The sequence below is a fragment of the Hyla sarda genome, chromosome 8 (genome assembly GCF_029499605.1).
Source record: "Hyla sarda isolate aHylSar1 chromosome 8, aHylSar1.hap1, whole genome shotgun sequence".
Lineage (NCBI taxonomy): Eukaryota > Metazoa > Chordata > Amphibia > Anura > Hylidae > Hyla > Hyla sarda.
In genome coordinates, this window is record NC_079196.1 from 79,660,533 (window position 1) to 79,687,073 (window position 26,541).

The 26,541-nt window shown below is 42.7% G+C and overlaps 1 protein-coding gene and 1 long non-coding RNA gene across 12 annotated transcripts in view; one reads left to right on the forward strand and one right to left on the reverse strand.

Moving 5' to 3' along the window:
- Positions 1 to 17,202, reverse strand: part of LOC130285134 (uncharacterized) — an 89,092-nt gene extending 71,890 nt beyond the window's left edge. Inside the window, exons 1-3 of one of the 2 annotated variants that reach the window (XR_008847262.1) lie at positions 17,099 to 17,202; positions 16,515 to 16,901; positions 9,107 to 9,191 (exon numbers count right to left, since the gene is read on the reverse strand). This is a non-coding gene — a long non-coding RNA (uncharacterized LOC130285134). Of the gene's footprint in view, positions 1 to 8,803; positions 9,192 to 16,514; positions 16,902 to 17,098 lie in introns of those variants that run through there. The other variant, XR_008847261.1, reaches the window with a different exon arrangement.
- The window catches only part of AGAP1 (ArfGAP with GTPase domain, ankyrin repeat and PH domain 1), a 476,005-nt gene that overhangs the window by 368,411 nt on the left and 81,053 nt on the right, over positions 1 to 26,541 (forward strand). For all 10 annotated transcript variants that reach the window (XM_056536385.1, XM_056536386.1, XM_056536384.1 and 7 more), the window contains 2 exons: positions 9,162 to 9,266; positions 17,489 to 17,657. In XM_056536385.1, coding sequence (XP_056392360.1) covers positions 9,162 to 9,266; positions 17,489 to 17,657 — 274 coding nt within the window. The remainder of the gene's footprint in view (positions 1 to 9,161; positions 9,267 to 17,488; positions 17,658 to 26,541) is intronic.

Consider the following 26,541-nt stretch of genomic DNA (forward strand, 5'->3'; position numbering starts at 1 on the left):
CAATGGTCTTTTCTGGACCGTTGTAACTTGAAACCAGACTCAACATACAATGTACAGACAGTCCAGATCTGTGATACCTGTCACAACTGGAGGAACTGACCAATCAGAATGGGCATTTTACTGGTAAATCACCTCTATTACTGAAGTACAAGCACTGAATGGATGTCTGGTAGCGCCCCCTACAGTACAGGGAGGAACTTCAAGTTCTGTACTACTCCTTATCTGTGCCAGGGTTAGCTGCTTCTTTGGACACCAAGTAAGGGTGGCTCCATTTGGGACACTGTGTACTGTATAGGACCCTGAAGAAGCGCCTGTCCTCTACATAAACCATTGTTTCCCAACCAGGGTGCCTCCAGCTGTTGCAAAACTACAACTCCCAGCATGCCCGGACAGCCAACGGCTGTCCGGGCATGCTGGGAGTTGTAGTTTTGCAACAGCTGGAGGCACCCTGGTTGGGAAACACTGACATAGACAGTGATTTACAGCTCCCAGCAGCTCTTTCTTACTTTTATATGTAAGGATTTGCTTTATCTGTATTAGTTATCTACTTATTTTTCTTTAATCCTCACTTTTTCCTATTTTTGGATGACATTTTGGGGGCTTCAGAACCGATTACCAGGTTTCCATAGAGTTCTGGTCTCAACATACAATGGTTTCAACATACAATGGTCGTCCTGGAACCAATTAATATTGTAACTTGAGGGACCACTGTAATGTTTTTTTGCTGAATATTTTCAATATGTTTTTGTGAATTCTGAAATGAACCGGCGCCTTAACTATAATCATAGTTACGGTAGTTCTAGATTAGATGTGGTGTTCGATGGAGTCTATTATGGCAGAATTAGGGCCCTAGTACGAACACATTTTTCCTTGGAAAAATATATCTCTTATCTTTGAATTTTCGTCACAAATTTTCACTCTGAATGCTGTGCATTCTACTGCAGTATTGGAGCATATAAGCCTTATTCAATGGAGCAGAATCCAAAATAGAATAAGGTTTTAGTGTGATATTAAAGGGGTTATCCAGGAAAAACTTTTTTATATATATCAACTGGCTCCAGAAAGTTCAACAGATTTGTAAATTACTTCTATTAAAAAATCTTAATCCTTTCAGTACTTATGAGCTTCTGAAGTTAAGGTTGTTCTTTTCTGTCTAAATCCTCTCTGATGACACCTGTCTTGGGAACCACCCAGTTTAGAAGAGGTTTGCTATTGGGATTTGCTTCTCAACTGGGCGTTTCCCAAGACACGTGTCATCAAAGAGGATTTAGAAAGAAAAGAACAACCTTAACTTCAGAAGCTCAGAAGTACTGAAAGGATTTAGATTTTTTAATAGAAGTAATTTAAAAATCTATTTAACTTTCTGGAGCCAGTTGATATATATATAAAAAAAGTTTTTTCCTGGAATACCCCTTTAACATTGAAATCTATGTGAAATTCCGTTCTATGTTGTCATGAATTAGAATTTTCTCCACTCATGTCCTAAGACTGTAGAGTTAATAGATAGCCTATCATTAGGCTAGGCCATCAATAGCTGACTGGTACGGTGCCAACACATTGGACCCCTGTCAATCAGTTGTGCAGGGATTCTGCTGCTGGATATTTCTATGCACAGGGCCAGGAGCAGTAGGTACTGTTCACTGGGTAGTGGACATGCCTGGTTACTGTATCTCTGCTCCCATTCACTTCAGTGGTAGATTAGCTACCGTAACCAGGCACACTACCCAGTGAACGGAGCCCACGGCTTCTGGTCCCATTTGCAGTGTAGATCCAGCAGCAGCAGCACTCCAGAATATCTCAACAATTGAGGTGTCTGCACCTTTAAGTTAGCTATTCATAGTCTATTGTAAGAATTCGGGTAGAAAAACAGACATGGTGCACATCTACAATCTAGTACAATGATCCAATTGCTTCTCAGCATAATATCAAAAACTAACAGGTTGTTAGTATACATTTTTGATCAAAAAGTACAAGCCCACTCGCCACGTCAAGGCCACCTATATAGAGTGGGTCCCTAACGTCCCTAGCATAAAATGGCGCAGCACCGGGTGGCGGCCACCACCGCCGCGACACCAATGCCCACAGGGGGGGGAAACGACCCACCAGCAGAGCAGCCCCAACACCACTCAAACCAGTCTATGGGCCGCACCCCCTGCAGACACGGCGCCACGGCAGCAATGGACACCGCACAGCACCACACCAGTGTGAACAAGGTCTAATAGCTCACTTACCATGCTCTCCCAGTCAGACTGGGAGGCTACTAGGAAAGAAATGACCCATGTGTAGCTAACTACTACTTATATAGGGTTGGGCTGAGGGGGTGGGGAAGAGTGCAGCACATGTTCAAACAAAAAAAAGAGGGGATAGAAATCACAGTGTGAATTCGGGTAGAAAAACAGACATGGTGCACATCTACAATGAGCTATTGCACCTTGTTCACACTGGTGTGGTGCTGTGCGGTGTCCGTTGCTGCCGTGTCTGCAGGGGGGTGCGGCCCATAGACTGGTTTGAGTGGCATTGGGGCCGCTCTGCCAGTGGGTCGTTCCCCCCTATGGACGCTGGTGTCGCGGCGGTGGTGGTCGCCGCCCGGTGCTGCGCCATTTTATGCTAGGGACGTTAGGGACCCACTCTGAATAGGTGGCCTTGACGTGGCGAGTGGGTTTGTACTTTTTGATCAAAAATGTATACTAACAACCTGTTCGTTTTTGATATTATGCTGAGAAGCAATTAGATCATTATACAAGATTGTAGATGTGCGACCATGTCTGTTTTTCTACCCGAATTCACATGGTCTATTGTAAGAAGAGCCCATAATACAATTTTTGCTTAAAACCTAACAGCAGTCCCATTTTCCATAGAACTTCTTTAATTTAGATACTAAAATCACTTTGGACATCCCTGTTTGGCACAACGAAGCATTATAATACAACGTCCTTGCAGGGTTTCTGATGCAGAACCCTCTGTGGATGCCCCCACCCCTTATGGATTATTATAACTTCACATCACATTCTGGCTATACATGGAATACCATCAAAAAGATATTTTAAGTGTACCATGGCATCTTAGTATCTCAAGGTCAACCTGCAGTATACAGCCAAAATGTCTGGGGAACAGCCCCTCATACTGCTCAAGTAATAAACAGTGGTATCTTGCTAAATCCTGTGCAGCTGCCTTTCCAAAGGTATGGCCTTAGATGTGGAAATGGAGGTAGGTACACGTCCTGAGTGTATAAACCATCCAGGCCAGTGGCGCCCCTTCAGTTATAACCGGTGATTCAACTAAGGCAGCAGCTCCCCAAAGGCTAGCTCTTTGTCCACAAGACGTGGAGATGTCACCGGTCAAATCCTAGTTTGTTCTATTCTGGATAAGTGTTCTGCGCTGCTTCCTGGCTTACCGTATGTTTACACAATGCTCTCAGGTAGGTTTTACAGCATAAAAGACGTATGAGCCAGTTAACAAAATTAAAAAAATCTGTCTTCCACCTTTGCCCATCTTTCCCTCTCTTCTTTTTTCCTCTATCCTCATCATTCCTTTCCCTCCTCTGTGTTTCTATATCTGCCGCTAGCCCAAATTGGAATGTATCTATCATTATTAAAATGTGCATTGTGTGTGTGGAGGGGGTGTGGGGCAGTGCGGTCTCCCCCCCTCTCTCTTTATTATAGTAAATTACTACTGCGCTCTGGAGAGGTGAGCGGTTTACCCAATTAGTGGCATTTGAGTTGGATTTGCTTGTCATTAGCTGTGCTCCTGTGCCGGGCTCTTTGATGCCGGCTCCTGTGTGATGTCCTCCCAGCGGTGAGATGTTGGTAATGACAGAGGGGTCACTGGGGTTATGTGACCCCGCCACCAACATCCTTTTATTGTTTTCTTTCTTTTTTTTTGTTTCCCAGGTTTAGCAAATAGGGCATTGACAATAACAAGTTCCATGTGAGCACCCTGCCAGGGCTTGTGGGAGCTACAGACAGCTCTATTAAAGTGTAATGTTTATCATCCCCCTCCGCAACCTTCATGGATGCAGAAATAGTGCCAACTGAAGGTAGAGCGGTGCGATTAGGGTGATGATTAACTTCTCACAACTAGTGGTCTACAAGGTTGGAAGGATGAGCATGCCATGGACGGGTTATAGTTGGGGGTTTTATCCTTTTCTTTCTCCTCACTAGTCCCATCTCCTTTTCCAGTCTTCTCTTTCCATGTGTACCTCTCATCCATCCACTCCACTTTTTGGTATAAAATTAATTCCTTGCAAAGACCAGAAAGAAACAAATGATGAAGGGGAAATCTATAGGGAATGCCTGTATGACACGTATACAGTGATCCCTCAACTTACAATGGCCTCAACATACAATAGTTTCAACATACAATGGTCTTTTCTGGACCATCGTAACTTGAAACCAGACTCAACATTCAATGCTACGGACAATCCAGATCTGTGCAACATGTCACAACCGGAGGAACTGACCAATCAGAATTGGCATTTTACTGGTAAATCACCTGTATTACTGAAGTACAAGCACTGAATGGCTGTCTGGTAGCGCCCCCTACAGTACAGGGAGGAACTACAAGTTCTGTACTACTCCTTACCCGTGCCAGGGTTAGCTGCTCCTTTGGACACCAAGTAAGGGCTCCATTTGGGACACTGTGTACTGTATAGTACCCTGAAGAAGCTCCTGTCCTCTACATAAACCATTGTTTCCCAAGCAGGGTGCCTCCAGCTGTTGCAAAACTACAACTCCCAGCATGCCCGGACAGCCAATGGCTGTCCGGGCATGCTGGGAGTTGTAGTTTTGCAACAGCTGGAGGCATCCTGGTTGGGAAACACGGACATAGACAGTGATCTACAACTCCCAGCAGATCTTTCTTACTTTTATATGTAAGGATTTGCTTTATCTATATTAGTTATCTACTTATTTTCCTTTAATCCTCACCTTTTCCTTTTTTTGGATGACATTTTGGGGCTTCAGAACCAATTACCAGGTTTCCCTAGAGTTCTGGTCTCAACATACAATGGTTTCAACATACAATGGTCGTCCTGGAACCAATTAATATTGTAACTTGAGGGACCACTTTATTGATATTTTTAGACACAAACCCGTCTGTAGAAATATAGATACATTGACATCATGTGATGGTGACTGACACGTTAAACCCAATGCGGTTTTTAAGCCGTCTCCATGGTCTCTGTCGCATATCATCAGCGCCTCCCTGCCCCTGGTCAGTCTTAATGCGACCAACCTCTCCCTCTGCAGGCAGCGCTGGATCAATAAATCTTTGCTGGTAAATAATTGCTATTGAACTGTGTTCCCATGCAGGAGTGTGAGCGCTCTGTTGTGACAGCCTGGGGGGGAACATCTCCCTTCTATGTCAATCGCTTCGTTTCAGACTGGGGAGCATACCTGGAGTAGAGACTTCACTCCCTGCTCTGTGCGGCTGACCTCCGCTTAGTCTATCATTGACAATATATGTGTCACTGGACTTTTATCATAATGATAGTCTTGTGTTACATGAGTCTTTACTGAAAACGAAAAGGCTTTTGCTGACAGCTTGCTCGGTTTCCATTATTTACCATGTTCTTGGAATCACAGTCGGTTGGTTTGAAGAATTGTTACTGTGTTGGATTTTTCTCTGTGGTGTTCGAATGTACAGTGATCCCTCAACTTACAATGGCCTCAACATACAAAAGTTTCAACCTACAATGGTCTTTTCTGGACCATTGTAACTTGAAACCAGACTCAACATACAATGCTACGGACAGTCCAGATCTGTGGAACTGGAGGAACTGACCAAGCAGAATGGGCATTTTACTGGTAAATCACCTGTATTACTGAAGTGCATGCACTGACTGATGTCTGGTAGCGCCCCCCCTACAGTACAGGGAGGAACTACAAGTTCTGTACTACTCCTTACCTGTGCCAGGGTTAGTTGCTCCTTTGGAAACCAAGTAAGGGCGGCTCCATTTGGGACACTGTGTGTACTGTATAGGACCCTGAAGAAGCTCCTGTCCTCTACATAAACCATTGTTTCCCAACCAGGGTGCCTCCAGCTGTTGCAAAACTACAACTCCCAGCATGCCCGGACAGCCAACGGCTGTCCGGGCATGCTGAGAGTTGTAGTTTTGCAACAGCTGGAGGCACCCTGGTTGGGAAACACTGACATAGACAGTGATTTACAGCTCCCAGCAGATCTTTCTTACTTTTATATGTACGCTCTTACTTTATCTGTATTGGTTATCTACTTATTTTTCTTTAATCCTCACTTTTTCCTATTTTTGGATGATATTTTGGTGGCTTCAGAACCAATTACCAGGTTTCCATAGAGTTCTGGTCTGAACATACAATGGTCTCAACATACAATGGTTTTCCTGGAACTGATTACTATTGTAACTTGAGGGACCACTGTATAGTACTACGTTCTGATGCAAGTTAGGTCATAGCAGTATATGTGTATATAGTACATATCGCTGACAATAATTATGTGTTGTTGTCCTCTTCCTTTTGTACATTGGGTTCAAACTAGCGGAAAACAGATACATCTTTGCATCCATATTATGGCCACAATTCCTGGCCCAACTGCATTGTGTGAATCTGACCTAAGGCTACCCATACACACTAGATCAATGGCTGAGGGATCTGCCAACAGTGTAATGTGGCATCTGGGCCTTCTGTCCCTTTTCAGAAGATATGGAGGAAAATGAGGATGGAACATGTTGGATTTGGCCAATTTTGTTTTCCTGCTCTCCGAAATTTGTGGCAGCAGCTTACCTCCATTTTCTCAGCAGCCTACCTCCATGCTTAGCTATGAGCCAGAATTAAAAGCCGCTGTCTAAGGCTGCTTTCACACTATAAAATTCATCCGTTTTAAAGATCCGTTTGATGTTCCGTTATGAAAACCCTGAAAATCGGCCATTAAACGGCCGTTACAAAATCCATTATAGTCAATGGGATTTTTACATTATTATTATAATAACGGTTTTAATCCGTTATAGTCTGTTATTAATAACGGACGTTATTTAGCGACGGAAGATAGTAACGGGAGAAATAGTGCATGCATTATTTCTTCCGTTCATTCTCCCATCACAAAATAACGTCCGTTATTAATAACAGACTATAACGGATTAAAGGGTACCTCTCATCAAAAAAAATTTTTTATATATTCTAGATTAATGTATGCAGAATAACTTTACAATTGCATGTTATTAAAAAATATGCTTCTTTCTATTTCATTTTCCACTTTGAAGAAATGACCACTAGGGGTCTCCCTACCAGTCCTGGCAGCAAGCATTTCAGACTCATGCTGGAGTCCTAAACACTACGAGCTGCCAGTCTGCTTTGTTCACAAAGGAGAACACTCAGAGCTGCCAGCCTGCTTTGTTCACAGCCTGTTTGGCTGTGAACAAAGCAGGCTGGCAGCTCTGAGTGTTTAGGACTCCAGCATGAGTCAGAAATGCTTGCTGACAGGACTGATCGGGAAAAATACAATAGAAAGAAGCATATTTTTCATTAACATGCTATTGGAAAGTTATTCAACATTCATTAATCTAAAATATATTAAAAGTTTATTTGATGAGAGGAACCCTTTAAAACCGATAATGTAAAAATCCCATAGACTATAATGGAATTTTGTAACGGGCGTATGGGATTTTGTAACGGACGATTTTCAGGGTTTTCATAACTGAACTTCAAACGGATCTTTAAAACAGATGAATTTTATAGTGTGAAGGCAGCCTAAGACCCCATTCTGGGTTTTGTCGTCTGTTACCAGTACATTTCAGGATACTAGCAAAAAGGTCTGTCGACATATACCACTTTGCACTTGTGCTGATCTCATTTTTTTTTAGGGACCAAAAGCATTCTAGTAGTGACTATGTTTGGTCCATTTCTTGTCATTTGTGCTGGACCCAAAAGTGCAGTAGACTATGATTTTAAGTAAATTACATTTGTTCCATTAGAACCAATAGACGTGTTGCGAGTACAGTGATCCCTCAACTTACAATGGCCTCAACATACAATAGTTTCAACATACAGTGGTCTTTTCTGGACCATTGTAACTTGAAACCAGACTCAACATACAATGCGACGGAAAGTCCAGATCTGTGATACCTGTCACAACTGGAGGAACTGACCAATCAGAATTGGCATTTTACTGGTAAATCACCTCTATTACTGAAGTACAAGCACTGAATGGCTGTCTGGTAGTACCCCTACAGTACAGGGTGGAACTACAAGTTCCGTACTACTCCTTACCTGTGCCAGGGTTAGCTGCTCCTTTGGACACCAAGTAAGGGCGGCTCCATTTGGGACATTGTGTGTACTGTATAGGACCCTGAAGAAGCTCCTGTCCTCTATATAGACCATTGTTTCCCAACCAGGGTGCCTCCAGCTGTTGAAAAACTACAACTCCCAGCATGCTGAGAGTTGTAGTTTTGCAACAGCTGGAGGCACCCTGGTTGGGAAACACTGACATAGACAGTGATTACAGCTTCCAGCAGATCTTTCTTACTTTTATATGTAAGGATTTGCTTTATCTGTATTAGTTATCTACTTATTTTTGTTTAATCCTCATTTTTTCCTATTTTTGGATGACATTTTGGTGGCTTCAGAACCAATTACCAGGTTTCCCTAGAGTTCTGGTCTCAACATACAATGGTTTCAACATACAATGGTCATCCTGGAATCAATTAATATTGTAACTGGAGGGACCACTGTATATTGGGATATATGTCAGAATACCTTTTTTCCAGAATCTCAGCGTTTACGATCTATTGATGGCAAAATGGGCTCTAAGAGATCTGCTTAGCTGGTGTTGATGATCAGCTAATTTGCCACAACGGGTCTAATCTAAGAAGGATCATCCCTGAGATAACTACGCTTCTTGCTATGGTGCAGTGGCAAACAGCTCTACAACTTAATACTCCAAATAAAGAGAGAAACTTTTCCAAAGTAGGGATCCTCCAGCATTTTCTCCAGAGTGAGACCATTTTGCATATTCCATAAATTGAATGTAAAATCTTATTGATTTAGCTATGTCAATAAATTAATATCTGAGAAAACATTGTCCGGTATTATGGGAAAGGCCTGAATAGTTATCTGTAGGAGTTCTTATTGGCCACCTTGGTACAGTATTCTGGTGTCTTGGTACTTCTTTAACTTCTTGTCTTTTTGCAGGGTATGCTGCTGAAACGAAGTGGAAAATCCCTAAATAAAGAATGGAAGAAAAAGTATGTAACACTATCTGACAATGGAGTCCTCACCTATCACCCCAGCTTACATGTAAGTGCTGTGGTCCTACCTGTATTTATACATTTACATTTGCAGTCCTAGGACCCATACTAGTGATATTGCCATAGTATGTGGTGTGTTCATGTTCTGAAGTATGGCTCACCTGTTGCTACAGTACGCTTAAAGGGGTTCTCCGGTGCTTAGACATCTTATCCCCTATCCAAAGGATAGGGGATAAGATGCCTGATTGCGGGAGTCCCGCCGCTGGGGACCCCCGTGATCATGCACGCGGCACCCCGTTTGTAATCAGTCCCCGAAGCGTGTTCGCTCCGGGTCTGATTACTGGCGACCACAGGGCCGACGGCGTGTGACGTCATGCCTCCTCCCCCGTGTGACCTTACGCTCCGCCCCTCAATGCAAGTCTGTGGGAGGGGGCGTGACAGCTATCACGCCCCCTCCCGTAGGCTTGCATTGAGGGGCGGAGCGTGACGTCACACGCCATCGGCTCTGTGGTCGCCAGTAATCAGACCCGGAGCGAACACGCTTCGGGGATTGATTACAAACGGGGTGCCGAGTGCAAGATCACGGGGGTCCCCAGTGGCGGGACTCCCGCGATCAGGCATCTTATCCCCTATCCTTTGGATAGGGGATAAGATGTCTAAGCACCAGAGAACCCCTTTAAAATAATTTTTTGCCATATCATACAGCAGGTAAAATAAATAAGATTTGTAATTCGCAAAAAGTATTTTTATGTCACTTTCGTGGCCACTAGTTGTCTCTCCTGGTCCAGACCCCATTTCATCTGCTCAAAAGCACAGACTTTGGTCTCCTGCTGGACTGGCATGAGACAAAACTCAGGAAGTTCGGTCTGGCCATAGGCAGTGAATAGCACTTGCTCTCTGCCTGTGTATGAAACAAGGAGAGCGAGTTCTATTCACTGCCTATGGCCAGGCCACACTTCCTGAGTTTGGTCTCCTGCCAGGAGACCAAAGTCTGTGCTTTGGAGCAGATGGAATGCAGTCTGGACCAGAATGGAGACAACTAGTGGCCAGATTTATAAGGCCATGAAAGTGACATAAATAGACATTTATTTTACAGGGAGTAAATTACAAATTCTATTTATTTTCCCTGCTGTATCATATACAAAACAATAATTTTAATTACAGCGCCCATTTAAAGGCATTTTTAAAAAATGAAAGAAGTGAACTGATTGGTTTCTATGGGCAACTGCACCACTCTTCCTCTACACAGGTTTTTGTAAATCTCACAATACATTTTTTTTAAATTTTTTTTTAAGGTTATCTATGTAAGATTTTTTTTTCCAAAACCTAGAAATTCAGTTGAAACTAGAGTAAAGGCTGTATTCATGCTGCCATTGAGGGTTACGTCAGAGTTTCTGTCACAGTTCCATCCCTTTTGATTGAGAAAGTAGCACAGCATGCAGCCTAATTCTTTCTGCCAGAATGGAATCCCCTGACAGACCCCGTTGTAAGTCCATTGATCGTCATTTGGATTTACCATCTCGTGTATTCAGCATGTTATTAATAATAATAATTATATTAATAATAATAAAAAATCTTTATATAGCGCATACAGATTCCGCAGCGCTGTACAAGCAAATTGTAAAATCATGATGCATATATATAAATGGGTGTTTGTGTGTACAGCCTAACCCTAATATCTCAAAAGGTTTATCTAAAGCACAGTCCCAAAAATGTGAGATGTTACTTGGTCCTTGATTTGGAGAGCTGGTAGCCATATTCTTTGTTTGGCTAACAAAATGATCTATGTGCATGATTAGAATGGCTCTTCAATGGATATTTATCATCTATCCACAGAATGAATGATAAATCTCTCATTGCTGGTATCCCACTGATCATTAGAATAGGATTCCAACATCCCCATTCCCCCTGCTGCTTCATTTAGTGTCTATAAGGTTGATGGGAAACGCCAAGTACAGGGCTCAGCTGTTACTGTGAGGAATGAAAATTCATATTATCAATGCAGTTGAGGTTCACAAAGTTTTGCAGGAAGTTTTTTAAATAATGCCTACTGGGGTGTTCATATCAATGTGTGAGAATGTACTGTTCAGCATCATGCACACAGCCATATCACAGCTCCATTCTGAGTTGTAGAAGTTAGCACTATTTTTGCTCCATATAAAATGGGTCCATGCAGTGTTCCCTCAGATGTTGTATTACAGAGAGTTTCTTCCCTGGCTTTAGGGTGGGCACTGCACAGCCATATGGTGGCATGGGGAAAGTCTGTGACTTCAATAGTATGAAGTTGCAGTCACTGTGTACTGCCATGCGGGCTCTGCCATGTGCATGATGCCTTAGGCACACAAGATTAGGGCAGCTAAAAGCTGTACCCCAATGCTATAAGAATACTATGATTTTGCTTCTGTTTCACTGTGTGCCACTGCATGTAATAACCATCATGTTTTTTACATAAATTAATTGATCACAAGAATGATAAATAGGCCATGCTGTCCTTTCCACTGTATCGTGTGAATGGGATGTTCTTAAAGGAGTAATCCACTGCCCAGCATTCGGAACATTTGTTTCCGAAGCTTTGGAGCGGCGGGCTGGGGTCGTGAAGTCATGGCCACGGCCATCGTGATGTCACGTCACACCACGCCCCCTCAATGCAAGTCTATGGGAGGGGGCGTGCACCCTGCTTTCTAAACGAACACCGAGTGCAGCACAGAGGTCACGGGGGTCCCCCCAGTGGCGGGACCCCCGTGATCAGACATCTTATTCCCTGTCCTTTGGATAGGGGATAAGATGTCTAGGAGCAGAGTACCCCTTTAAATCTATTCACTAGATAAGCTAGGAAATATATTAAAAGTGTATCGCGTGAGATCAGACTAACATGGAGGGATCCGGTTCCACTTTTGTGCTGTAAATATTTGGCCCACACTATGGATAGGTGGCCGCCAGCATTCCCTGTTGCCTTACTTTTACTGATGTAGGTAACAGTTCAGCAGGAACTATTCCATTATGGTGGTACATTTAGGCACTTTAGTGTGTTTTGTGTGCTTGTGAATGAGAGAATCCCTGCGTGTGCCTTATATTAGTGTGCTTGCATTAAGCCTACACTTGGCATTGAGAATCCATGTGTTGAAGTGTTAATTTGTGGTGTGGACAGTGCGTCCTGCTGGTTGGATGTAAGAGGAGGCTTCAGCAGTGACGTGCCAGAAAACTGCCCCCTCCTCAGGTGAACAACTCCACGAGCTCTTCATTACATCCTTGTCAAAACTGAAAAATTCTCTAATCAACAGCAATCTGTCCGCGGCCCCCCAGACCGCTGGCGGTGTCCCCCCTCTCTATCTGCTCACTGGCGCTCACGTCTCCAGGCTGCTGATTACATTAGGCTAAGCTGCAGAGGAAATGAACCGTGTCTTATTTAGGTGCAAGTAGCTCCCACGTAGCCGGGGCCTGGGGCACTTTTAGAGCATTTTATAGCATTAAAATTAGTGTTGCTTCCCTCTGTGCTGCTGCGTGTAATGCCTTAAACTCAATAAGCAAAAGGCGAGCGAGCCCCCACTTCTCTCTCCGTTATGCCAAGAGGTTATAGGTTTTTTTTTTCCCTCTCTACTAGATGAGTCTTATGTCTGAAAACCTTGGACAGGGAGGGGCAATGGAAATACAACCTAGAAAACAGGATAAAAAGTCCTCATAGTTGTAATATACTTGCGTTAATGCCATGCTGAGCAAATAGGAGATGAATAACCCTTGTGTAGGTATTTAACAGTATTTAAGAAATCGAGATCGATAAAATGTTATCGTAACATTAGAACACAGTCTAACGTGTGTATTAATTTGTTTACATTTTATGTTCCATGCATTGTGACGGCTATAAGCAATGGCCTGAATGCATCTACAGCAGTAGTCCCCAAACTGTGGCCCTCCAGATGTTGCAAAACTACAACTCCCAGCATGCCTGGACAGCCAACGGCTGTCCAGGCATGCTGGGAATTGTAGTTTTGCAACATCTGGAGGGCCACAGTTTGGGGACCACTGATTTACAGTAATCTGTCATACATAAAGTGCAATTTTGCACAACTCACTAAATGAGTCTCCCACCCATCTGCCTCATACAGCTCTATGGTAGAGCCCTATGATATAACCTTAAGTTTGTAAAGGCACAGCACACTACAAAATGCTATTGTCTTATGTGGCTTTTTTTCCCCCCTACCGTCTGCACTAGCTAATTGTTGCAGCTTTTTAGAAGCTGCCCTGGGGTTCTAATAAAATCTCTCTACCACCCCTCCTTACCCTGCGACTATAAGCCACCGACTCCCCTTCCAGTCCCAGAGTAGGGCTCCCAAGTGATGACAATCATGGGGTTCAGGACGGCAGCCAGACCCCGCGGAGACCCCACTCTCCCAGCAAAGATCCCCCCCCCCCCTCCCACTGCGCAGTGTGCGCCACTCTATCTCACCACATCTCATTTGCATCTGGGACATCAATTAGCATGTTTGTTGAGGCTAATTGAATGAAACTCAATCATAGCCCTTAATTGCTTGCCTATGTAAAAAGAAATCACATTAATGCAGCTAATTAAGTGTATGGCAATAAGATGCAACATAATTAGGGGAAGCAACGTTAACCCTTTCCTTGGTGCATCTGAGGGGGGGGCTGGCAGTGCATTGTAAAACAATATGTACATCTGTGACTGCGCCACATTACCCAAACTCTCCTGGTGCTGGAAGAGTTAAGAAGAATAACTATGTAAGATACCAAGGAGGCAAGTCTTCTCTTTATGGATTCTTATCTTACATTGGATTTTTAGGATCTCAGGAATGACCAAAGTTTACTAAAGGAGATCCACCTCTGAGCCATATGCACCAGACTGAAATGCTCTTTTGTATAGGGCAGGGGGGATTTAACTACATCCTCAAAATATCATATTTTTGCATAGTTACATATCCTCACTTTATTTCGTATAGATTTTCGAGATGATGCGCTGAGCGGCGTTTATCGTGGGCTCCAGTCAATGCTGGAGGTCTCAATAGCTGTGTTACATGCAGGACAGGGCCAGCTCCTCTCGCTGATAATCTCCTCACTCGTGTGGGTTTATTTGTTTCCTATGTTAAGAGATTAGCAACACAGAGAGCAGAACATGCTAATAGCTTAGCAATTACGGCTTTTTCAGGTTTTAGAGGGGCAGGATAGGGGCTTGGGGAGGGAGGGAGGGGGGGGGGGGGGTTCCTGGAGTAGACCCCAGAGACTTGTTAAATGTTCTTAATCTCACAAGTGTCTGAGCTGCCTCCTTTCCAAGCCTTGTTAAGTGGCCATGTACCTTGATCTTGTGCTGTTTGCCTCTGATCAGTCATTTTGGATTGATGGTGGCTGCAGGAGGAATCTGCATTTGTGAACTAGGACACATAGCTTGTTACTGGTATTTGCATGGTGAAATAAGGTCAGCTCAACAATGCACACACTTTAACAATTATTTGATTGCAATATGTATGTCTGCATGTACAGGGAGGGAATTCTAGATTTCTAGCTTTGTAGCTTTTGTAGCAATGATAACTTTTTAAGCTTTAAGTCACTTGAATCTATATATTATTTAAAGATTATCTTAAAGGGTACCTCTCATCAAAAAAACTTTTGATATATTATAGATTAATGTATGCAGAATAACTTTACAATTGCATGTTATTAAAAAATATGCTTCTTTCTATATAATTTTCCACTTTGAAGAAATGACCACTAGGGGTCTCCCTACCAGTCCTGGCAGCAAGCATTTCAGACTCCTGCTGGAGTCCTAAACACTACGAGCTGCCAGTCTGCTTTGTTCACAAAGGAGAATTCTCAGAGCTGCCAGCCTGCTTTGTTCACAGCCTGCTAAATAACAATTCAACACAAGAGGCGTGCAGGCTCTGCACACAAGAGTTTACAATCTGTGACAATATAGGAGTGAATAAAAAAAAAAAACAAGTGCTGGATCTATACAGTAGTCTAGTTATCTGTATGTAAAAAAAAATAAGCTTAAAACAGCTGCGTGAACCAGTATCTGTCAATATACAGATGAAAAGTGCACGGAAAACAGAGCAGAGATACTGTTAAATAAAAGGAAGATGGCAGAAGGGAGAAAGATTACAAAATATATTGGACTGCCTGGAAAGATATATTTTTAAAGTGCACTGAACACTATGGATACTGAAAATTATCTAAATGTCTGGTGTATCACATTCCGGAAAAACGGATGCAGCATGAGAAAAGTCTTGGAGACGAGTGGGAGGTTTGAATTTTAGGCCTCGTTCACATTGCCGTCGGACTCCGCTATTCAGCATTCCATCGGCAATCTGGCCAGAAGGATGGGAGTTTAACGGAGAAAAAAAATAGTGCAATACCGGGTCACCTACGAGCTGATCGGACCCTTAATGGGTCTGATTCAAACGGCTGTGTGAACCTAGCCTTAGAGGATGTTAGTCTTCGATATTAGTAGCATATAGAAAAAAGGCAAAGTGCTTCAAAGGGTGCCTCTGTATAGTGCTTTTTGGGAAAATATGTAGGTGTCTAATTGCCACTCACCTGTGAGGTTGTGCCTTAAGAATCAGATCATGGTCCAAGGTTCCGGTGAGGGAGCAGCAGTGTCAACAGGTTTTAGAATGCCAACTACCCCAATCACAGGTGGGTGTTGAGAAAGGTTTACCATCAAGGACAAAAAAAAAAGTCCCCGATATTGTGATACTGTCTCAAACACAATGCGTTTCAGGGATGTCTCCCATTTTTTCAAGTGAATGACATAGGTCTGTCTTTAAATTCAAAAAGGGCAGACAGAAATGCGTTATGTTTTAGACCTAATAAATACTTTTGGATAACTGCCTTATGCAAAACTTCATCCTTTGAGCACAGTATGTGGGTGATTTTTGTCCTTGTTAGATATAAGAACAACTATGGTAAGAGGTACTATAATCAGCACAACAATGTACGAGGGCAAGAATAATAAGTTTGACTGTCTCCACAGTAAGAAACAGCCCAATTTTGGGGGAATTTTGGTGCAGGTGGTTTGAACAAGGTGATAAAATATAGTGAATAGAGGACAGACCTAAGGACAGACAGTGGCCATTCTGCCTTACAATTTTGGTAATACCACCCACTGAAATGAAAATATTCATTTTAGGTAGCTTAGTAGTTGGTAGAACCAAGAAGTTCAGTTTTGAGAAGGTTTAGTTGCAGATATAGATAGGACATGATGATAGGAACAATACACAGTCGCTGATATCCATGCATCCCTTTCAAATCTTTCTGTAAAAAAAAAAAATGTCAGTAAATTATTAATCACCTTAGATATAGTTTTATCAACTTAATTTGAAAGGAAAATTGTAGAGTAGGCCACCTATTGGATTGCATGCTTCTGAATGTGGAAAATGGTGTCTCATTTGTAATGGGTTGCTGCTACCAACAGTAACTGCAGTGACTTTACACACAGGGATCCAGCCAAGTTGTGTATGGTATGCTTGGGGGGTTTCCAACACCTCTGCTAAGGTGGTCCACAGTGAACCCCTATCATTGACTCCTTAATCCTGCAGATTTACTTTTGTATGATGAGCTTGTGCTCATGGTGAAGATTGCACCCTGCTGCGGTGAGGCCACACTTTGCTGTTTTTTTTTATTTGGATCTTGGCCACACATTAACAGCAATGGATGGACTTGCCCCTAAAGAATAATTCTAGATATAAAAAAAAAAGTAAATACAATTATTTTACGATTGCCACATTTCTTGATATTTGTGAAGGACTATTGAGATTGATCATTCAGTTTTTCATCACTCTTTATTTACCATATTGTTTTGGCTTATAATACATGGGTTTGAAAAAAACCAGAAAAAAACTTTTCTTACGATCAAGGCTGTTTTAGAATTGGTACCTTGTTGCTGCCTTGCTCCTAATAGTGGCTAGTGCTGGGATGAAGTGATCATTCACTTTATGAAGTCCCTTCCTCCCAGCGCTCCAATACGTGCACCGAAGCCATGTGGGTGGGAAGAAAATGCAGCAGAGAAGCTCCTAGACGGCATGAGGGAATGAGGATAATGGACATGAAATGAAGGGGATGGAAATGGAATGGAAAGGATTAGACATGAAGTGGGGGAATGGACATAAAGTAGTCTTACATTCAGGCCTTTTGTTTTTCTCAGGATCATTCTATAATTGAGCAAATACGATATATATATATATATATATATATATATATATATATATATATGTTCGAATTAATGTGTTAGATCGTCCTCCTATTAAAATATTCATTTTCTTTCAGGATTACATGCAGAATGTCCATGGCAAGGAGATTGATCTCCTCAGGACTACAGTTAAGGTTCCAGGAAAGAGGCCTCCTAGAGCAACGTCATCATGTGCACCCATCGCCAGTCCTAAAACGAATGGCCTGACCAAAGAGGTCAGTGGGCTACAGATCTCCCCTAATACAGGTATGGACTACTTTTATCTTTATTTAATATTATATGTAGACATTGGGCCATGATGTGTGAATTTTAGTTTTAAGGGGGTATTCCAGGAAAAAACGTTTTTTTATATATCAACTGGCTCCAGAAAGTTAACCAGATTTGTAAGTTACTTCTATTTAAAAATCTTAATCCTTTCAGTACTTATGAGCTTCTGAAGTTAAGGTTATTCTTTTCTGTCTAAGTGCTCTCTGATGACACGTGTCTCAGGAACCGCCCAGTTTAGAAGCAAATCCCCATAGCAAACCTCTTCTAAACTGGGCGTTCCCCAAGACACGTGTCATCAGAGAGCACTTAGGCAGAAAAGAACAACCTTAACTTCAGAAGCTCATAAGTACTGAAAGGATTAAGATTTTTTAATAGAAGTAACTTACAAATCTGTTTAACTTTCTGGAGCCAGTTGATATATAAAAAAAAGTTTTTTTTAACTAGGCCATTACCTACTTGTGAATATGGCTCACAAGCTACAAAGTTTGGTGATTTATACAAGATGTATAATACGGTATGTAATAGCTGGACAACCCCTATAAGATAAAGATTATTTAAAGCCCTTCCAAACATTAGAGAACTGTATGAAAATCTTTGGGCATGAACATTTTTCCCCTCCTCATCAAAGTCGGCACCTCCTTCTATTTCCACCCAATCCTCTTCCATTTTCAAGCTTTTTTTTTTAGGTTTTCAGTTTTAGCTGTATTTAACCTCTTAAGGACCCAGGACGTCCCCTTACGTCCTGGCGTTTTCCGGTCCCTGCCGCGCGCCGGGCAGAGATCGGAACTGGATGCCTGCTGAAATCCTTCAGCAGGCATCCAGGGCAAACGCCGAGGGGGGCCATGTAGGCCCCCCATGTCGGCGATCGCCGCAAATCGCAAGGGAAATCGCCCTTGCGATCTGCGGCGATACCGGGCTGATCGGGTCTCTGGGACCCGACCGCCCGGTAATTTCGCATGATCCCGGCTGTCACAGACAGCCAGGACCATGCTAACGTATAGGAGCGAGGTGGCAAGCCTGCCACCTCCTCCGATCCCCTGCGATCTGTCGGTTAGTGAACCGACCAATCGCAGGAGGGGGGCGGTTACTTCCTCCCGTCCTGCCCGGCCCCTTAAAGTCGGGACAGGACGGGAGGAAGACCGGAGGACGCGGCGGGGGACGGGGGAGTGCTGGGGACCGGCCCCGGTACTTACCTCGTCCCTGAAGACCCGGATCCAGACGATGAAGACGGCGGCGGCGGCGACAGGTGAGTTCCTCTTCAGCCGCGGTCGGGCCCTTTACAGCAATGCACGTCGCCGTAAAGCGACATGCATTGCTGTAATAGGACCCTGTAAACTACAACTCCCAGCATGCCCAGACAGCCCTTGGCGTCTGGGCATGCTGGGAGTTGCAGTTTTGCAACATCTGGAGGTCCACAGTTTTTGGACCACTGTGCCCTTCCAGATGTTGCAAAACTACACATCCTCAGCATGCCCTTACTGTCCAGGCATGCTGGGAGTTGTAGTGCTGTAACATCTGGCCCTTCAGATGTTGCAGAACTACAACTCCCAGCATGCCTGGACAGTTTTGGCATACTGGGGGTTGTAGTTTTGCAACATCTGGAAGGGCACAGATTGGGAACCACTGTATTCGTGGTCTGCAAACTAGTCCTCCAGATGTTGCAAAACTACAACTCCAAGCATGCTGGGAGTTGTAGTTCGGCAACATCTGGCTCTAAAGATGTTGCCGAACTACTACTCCCAGCATGCCTGAGAATGTTTGGGAGTTGTGGTTTTGCAACAGCTGGAGGCACACTGGTTGGGAAACATTGTTTCCTAACTCAGTGTTTCCCAACCCGTGTGCCTCCAGCTGTTGCAAAACCACAACTCCCAAACATTCTCAGGCATGCTGGGAGTAGTAGTTTTGCAACAGCTGAAGGTCCCCCCCCTGTGAATGTACAGGGTACATTCACATGGGCAGGGGGCTTACAGTGAGTATCAGGCTGCAAGTTTGCAATGCAGCAAATTTTGCGCGGCAGCTCAAACTCGCTGTAATCCCCCCGCCCGTGTGACTGTACTCTAAAAACACTACACTACACTACCACAAAATAAAATAAAAAGTAAAAAACACTACATATACACATACCCCTACACAGCCCCCCTCCCTCCCCAATAAAAATGAAAAACGCCTGGTACGCCACTCTTTTCAAAATGGAGCCTCCAGCTGTTGCAAAACAACAACTCCCAGTATTGCCGGACAGCCGTTGACTGTCCAGGCATGCTGGGAGTTTTGCAACAGCTGGAGGCACCCTGTTTGGGAATCACTGGCATAGAATACCCCTATGTCCACCCCTATACTAATCCCTAATTCAGGCCTCAAATGCGCAGGGCGCTCTCACTTTGGAGCCCTGTCGTATTTCAAGGCAACAGTTTAGGGCCACATATGGGGTATCGCCGTAGTCGGGAGAAATTGACTAATAAATGTTGGGGGTCTTTTTCTCCTTTCACCCCTTATGAAAAGGTGAAGTTGGGGTCTACACCAGCATGTTAGTGTAAAAAAAATTAACTTTTTACACTAACATGCTGGTGTTGCCCTATACTTTTCATTTTGACAAGAGGTAAAGGGGGAAAAAAAATAAAAAATTTGTAATGCAATTTCTCCCGACTACAGAGATACCCCATATGTGGGCGCAAAGTGCTCTGGGGGCGCACAACAAGGCCCAGAAGGGAGAGTGCGCCATGTACATTTGAGGTGATTTGCACAGGGGTGGCTGATTGTTACAGCGGTTTTGACAAACGCAAAAAAAAAAAAAAAACACATGTGACCCCATTTCGGAAACTACACCCCTCACGGAATGTAATGAGGGGTGCAGTGAGAATTTACACCCCACTGGTGTCTAACAGATCTTTGGAAGAGTGGGCTGTGCAAATTAAAAATGTTGTACAGCCCACTGTTCCAAAGATCTGACAGACACCAGTGGGGGGTAAATGCTCACTGTACCCCTTGTTACGTTCCTCAAGGGGTCTTGTTTCCAAAATGGTATGCCATGTGGGGGTTATTTTGCTGTTCTGGCACCATAGGGGCTTCCTAAATGCAACATGCCCCCCAAAAACCATTTCAAAAAAATTTACTCTCCAAAATCCCCTTGTCGCTCCTTCGCTTCTGAGCCCTCTACTGCGCCCGCCGAACACTTTACATAGACATATGAGGTATGTGCTTACTCGAGAGAAATTGGGCTACAAATATAAGTATACATTTTCTCCTTTTTCCCCTTGTAAAAATTCAAAAATTGGGTCTACAAGAACATGCGAGTGTAAAAAATGGAGATTGTGAATTTTCTCCTTCACTTTGCTGTTATTCCTGTGAAACACCTAAAGGGTTAAAACGCGGACTGAATGTCATTTTGAATACTTTGGGGGGTGCAGTTTTTATAATGGGGTCATTTGTGGGGTATTTCTAAAATGAAGACCCTTCAAATCCACTTCAAACCTGAACTGGTCCATGAAAAATTGTGAGTTTGGAAATTTTGTGAAAAATTGGAAAATTGCTGCTGAACTTTGAAGCCCTCTGGTGTCTCCCAAAAGTAAAAACTCATCACTTTTATGATGCAAACATAAAGTAGACATATTGTATATGTGAATAAAATAAAAAATTATTTGGAATATCCATTTTCCTTACAAGCAGAGAGCTTCAAAGTTAGAAAAATGCAAAATTTTCAAATTTTTCATAAAATTTGGGGATTTTTCACCAAGAAAGGATGCAAGTTACCACAAAATTTTACCACTATGTTAAAGTAGAATATGTCACGAAAAAACAATCTCGGAATCAGAATGATAACTAAAAGCATTCCAGAGTTATTAATGTTTAAAGTGACAGTGGTCAGATGTGCAAAAAAAGGCCGGGTCCTGAGGTGTAAAATGGCTGGGTCCTTAAGGGGTTAAAGGGGTACTCCGGTGAAAAACTTTATTTTTATTTTATTTTTTTAAATCAACTGGTGCTAGAAAGTTAAACAGATTTGTAAATTACTTCTATTAAAAAATCTTAATCCTTCCTGTACTTATTAGCTGCTGAATACTACAGCGGAAATTATTTTCTTTTTGAAACACAGAGCTGTCTGCTGACATCATAAGCACAGTACTCTCTGCTGACATCTCTGTCCATTTTTAGGAACTGCCCAGAACAGCATATATTTGCTATGGGGATTTCCTTTTACCCTGGACAGTTCCTAAAATGGACAGAGATATCAGCAGAGAGCACTGTGCTCATGATGTCAGCAGACAGCTCTGTGTTTCAAACAGAAAAGAATTTCCACTGGAGTATTCAGAAGCTAATAAGTACAGGAAGGATTAAGATTTTTTTAATAGAAGCAATTTACAAATCTGTTTAACTTTCTGGTACCAGTTGATTAAAAAAAAAAAAAAAAAGTTTTCACCGGAGTACCCCTTTAAGCATTCATTATCTTAAACATTAGGTGGTGTTTTACATATATACAATAGCTGCAAGTAGAATAAAAATAAGCAGGCAGGATTTCTTTCTGATGCACTATAGAAAAGGCTAGCAGCATTTCCCTTTAGACTTTGTCTAACTTGATTACAATGAGGTTATAAATCCCAGCCTTCCGAAAATGTGTCCATGGTGAACAGTATGTAACAGTCATTGCCCAGTTCTTAATGGGAAGGGACATGTATGAGCTGTAAAGAGTCAGTGAGTCACAGGGACACTTGATGGGCTAAATTCATCCCGCGAGGCCGCAGTTTCCTCGTGCTTTGGTGGAATAACATTATCTGTTCAGGTTAAATGCAGACAGCGAATTACTTTGTTGCTTACACATATATGACAAGATGCATGCGTAGGTTCTATTGGTGCCCCCTCTGCCATGTAAGAGGCTATCAGTATGAAAAATAGTCCATGATATTTAATGAGAGGCCCTGGTAGAGATTTTACATCAGGGCCCAGGCAGCTCCTCAGTTACATAGTTAGTACGGTCGAAAAAAGACATATGTCCATCAAGTTCAACCAGGGAATTGAAGGGTAGGGGTGTGGCGCGATATTGGGGAAGGGATGGGATTTTATATTTCTTCATAAGCATTAATGTTATTTTGTTCCAGGAATGTATCTAATCCTGTTTTAAAGCTGTTAATTTTTCCTGCTGTGACCAGTTCCTGAAGTAGACTGTTCCATAAATTCACAGTTCTCATGGTAGGCACTTAATAGTGGTTAGGCACTTAATAGTCAGAACAAGAACGATGTTGGGCAATAATTTGTTAGTAACCCATGAATTTACAGAGCCTGGTACTGTCTAGATGTAGATACAGTAAAATCTGCTGTTTGCTAAAAAAAAATAATTCTATTGCATATTTCTTTGTATTCTTGCTTAAAAGATGTAAAACTCTGTGCCTGCTTCTCAGTCGGAGAGGCAGGACTAATCACCCCCTCCTCTGTTCCTCCACTCTCCACTAGCCCCAGGTCTCTCTCATAATGTTAAATCCATCAAGAGACAAGGGGCTGATTTTTACCCAAGACCACTAATGTGTTTTCAGCGTTGAACTGCTGATGACATCTTAAAAGTCCTCATCGTGCGGCGCCCTCCACACTCCAACAATCAGAACATCTCGTAAACCCATAAAAATCCAAACTAATAGCAATGAATATTCAGTGACCTAGAATACTAATTATTGTCATGAATATTAATGCCATCGGACTTGCTTTGGTCCCCCTCTTCCTCCTCCTCCCTGTTGTCTGTCTTTCTTTTCTCCTGTGCACTTTTTTTCCTCCTTTCTCCACAACACTTTAACTTGGATGTCCGGTAAAGTTATATAACCTGACACCTGTAATTCCGTAGGAAAGCAATATATTTTCTGTGTCCTGCTACAGCATTGTCTGAGAACCCAAATTTGATTTCTTTGTTTTACCTCTCCCACCCCCCTGTGTCTCATCACTTTCTCAGCCCCTCTGTCACACTTTCCACTCAGCTGTGCACTGGAGATGTCTCCTAATGAGTGTTCAAGAGGGGGTTCTGTCCTCTGCAACTGTGGTGGGGGCAATAAGCAGATCTTGATTAACGAGACTGTGGGGGGAAGTGGGTAACAGTGATGCTGTTATGTGCACCCCCCACTAAACCCCCCACCCCATCATAGAGAGGAGCTCCTCTCTAGGCATCCTCCAGCTCTCAGATTAATAGCTTCGCAGGACGCATTTAGGATACATTGCAAAGGTTTCTATCTAATGGGTTCAGCCATTTCCTCTTTGAGTGACAGGCGCGGGGAGTAATCGGCTGTGCAGAATGGCAGCACATTGCTAGTACTTAAGTGTACATTATCCCTGTTGTGTGTCCTGCAGAGGCTGTTTATCAGGATGCCTCGCGCAGCCGACAGGCGCCAACTGACTCTGCTCTTGCTGTGGCGGGAGCAAGTAAATGTGAGAATAATAATAATAAAAACCGAGTCAAGGAACTGGGGGAAAAACCTATGGAGAGGGAAATAGGCATGTGAGTCTGAGAGACATAAAGTGGTAGAACTCGGGCCTTATATACTGGGATAATTGGACTTCAGCAACAGCTGCAGTAACATTTCAATGTTTTGGTGTCTCGGCCCTTTTCTGCTTCGATTTCTCCCGAGTTTCTTCCACGCTCCTGACCTGCTCCCTCCTTTATCTCTGTCTCCCCCTAGCTTACTTACTGTATATTCTGTGCTCACTGTTCATTTGTCTTAGTTAATGAAATAAGGAAGGGTGGGGCAGATCTTCCTTTAAATTCAAACACCTCTCGATCCACTGCTCAAAGTAAAAGTTTGTCCTGTCAATAAAACTATTAAAATATATATCACTAGTAAGGGCATGTTCACTAGGGCAAAAAAAACTGTAGCGACTTTGATGTGGAATTCAATCTGATTTCCATATAAAAATCCTCACAGTTTTACCCTTAAAATTTTTTTGGGGATTTCAGAGAAAACGGTGGGGGTGGGGGGGGGGGGAGGTTTTGGGTTGTAAATTGGGTCTTTTTAAAAAAATATATTTGTTTTTTTTCTGCGTAGAAAAAGTTACATGTCACTATTCCCCAACTTTCCTTTGGATTTTTTTAAAATAAAAATCCATGCTCGAAATCCACATCAAAATAGGCACCACAATTTAAACAGTAAAGTTTTTGTTCGTGTAAACATGCACTGATTTTATTCCCGCATGAATTGAGTTGCAAATATGAAGCAGACCAAGCACAAGTGCGACGTGCAGAGATATCTTTGTGTAAATAGATTATCCTATGTGGAATCTGCAGCCAATTGGTCACATCTGAAAATAATCTGACAGTTTAAAGAATTAAAAGCACTTCTAAAGAATATACACCTGAAATATTTCATTTTACATATAATATTTCCTGTATGACTTATACCCTAACTAGACTATTAGGATTAGTAATCAATACTGTTTTCAAGAAATGCCCAAATTATCTTCTTGAATAATGAATCAAATAATATATTCCATGTTATCGGACCGTTCTATAGCTGCTCCAGGGGCTCATTGTATAGTATATTAAATGTATGGAAAAAAAATATCCACAGTTCCAGATTATATGGTAATCTAATCTCTCTCTCACTCTCGGTCTCTGTCTCTGTCTCTCTGTCTCTCATTGCAGTAACACATGTTTACTATACACATGTTTATTCCCTTTGTGTTTATTAGAACTAAACCAAAAAAGGAGGAAAAAAGCAGACTCCAGAAATGGGCTGGACAAAATTATTCACACCCTTAACTTAATATTTGGTTGCACACCCTTTGGAAAAAATAACTGAAATCAGTGGCTTCCTATAACCATCAATAAGCTTCTTACACCTCTCAGACGGAATGTTGGACCACTCTTCCTTTGCAAACTGCTCCAGGTTTCTCTTATTGGAAGGGCGCCTTTTCCCAACAGCAATTTTAAGATCTCTCCACAGGTGTTCAATGGGATTTAGATCTGCACTTTAGAACTCTCCAGCTCTTTGTTGCCATCCATTTCTGGGGGCTTTTTGACATATGTTTGGGGTCATTGTCCTGCTGGAAGACTCAAGATCTTAGACGCAAACCCAGCTTTCTGACACTGAGTTGTACAGTGCGACCCAAAATCCATTGGTAATACTCAGATTTCATGATGCCTTGTACACATTCAAGGCCCCCAGTGCCAGAGGCAGCAAAACAACCCCAAAACATAATTGAACCTCCACCATATTTCACTGTAGGTACTGTGTTCTTTTTTTTGTAGGCCTCATTCCGATTTCAGTAAACAGTAGAATGATGTGCTTTACCAAAAAGCTCTATCTTGGTCTCATCTGTCCACAAGATGTTTTCCCAGAAGGATTTTGGCTTTCTCAAGTTCATTTTGGCAAAATGTAGTCTTGCTTTTTTATGTCTCTGTGTCAGCAGTGGGGTCCTCCTGGGTCTCCTGCCATAGCGTTTCATTTCATTTAAATGTCGACTGATAGTTCACGCTGACACTGATGCTCCCTGAGCCTGCAGGACAGCTTGAATATCTTTGGAACTTATCCGCCATCTGGATTATCCTGCGTTGACACCTTTCATCAATTTTTCATTACGTCCAGGCCCAGGAAGATTAGCTAGTGCCATGGGTGGCAAACGTCTTGATAATGTTGCGCACTGCGGACAAAGACAAATCTAGATCTTTGGAGATGGACTTGTAACCTTGATATTGTTGAAATTTTCCACAATTTTGGTTCTCAAGTCCTCAGACAGTTCTCTTCTCCTCTTTCTGTTGTCCATGCTTAGTGTGGCACACACAGACACACAATGCAAAGACTAAGTGAACTTCTCTCCTTTTTATCTGCTTTCAAGTGTGATTTTTATATTGCCCACACCTGCTACTTGCCCCAGGTGAGTTTAAGAGAGCATCACATGC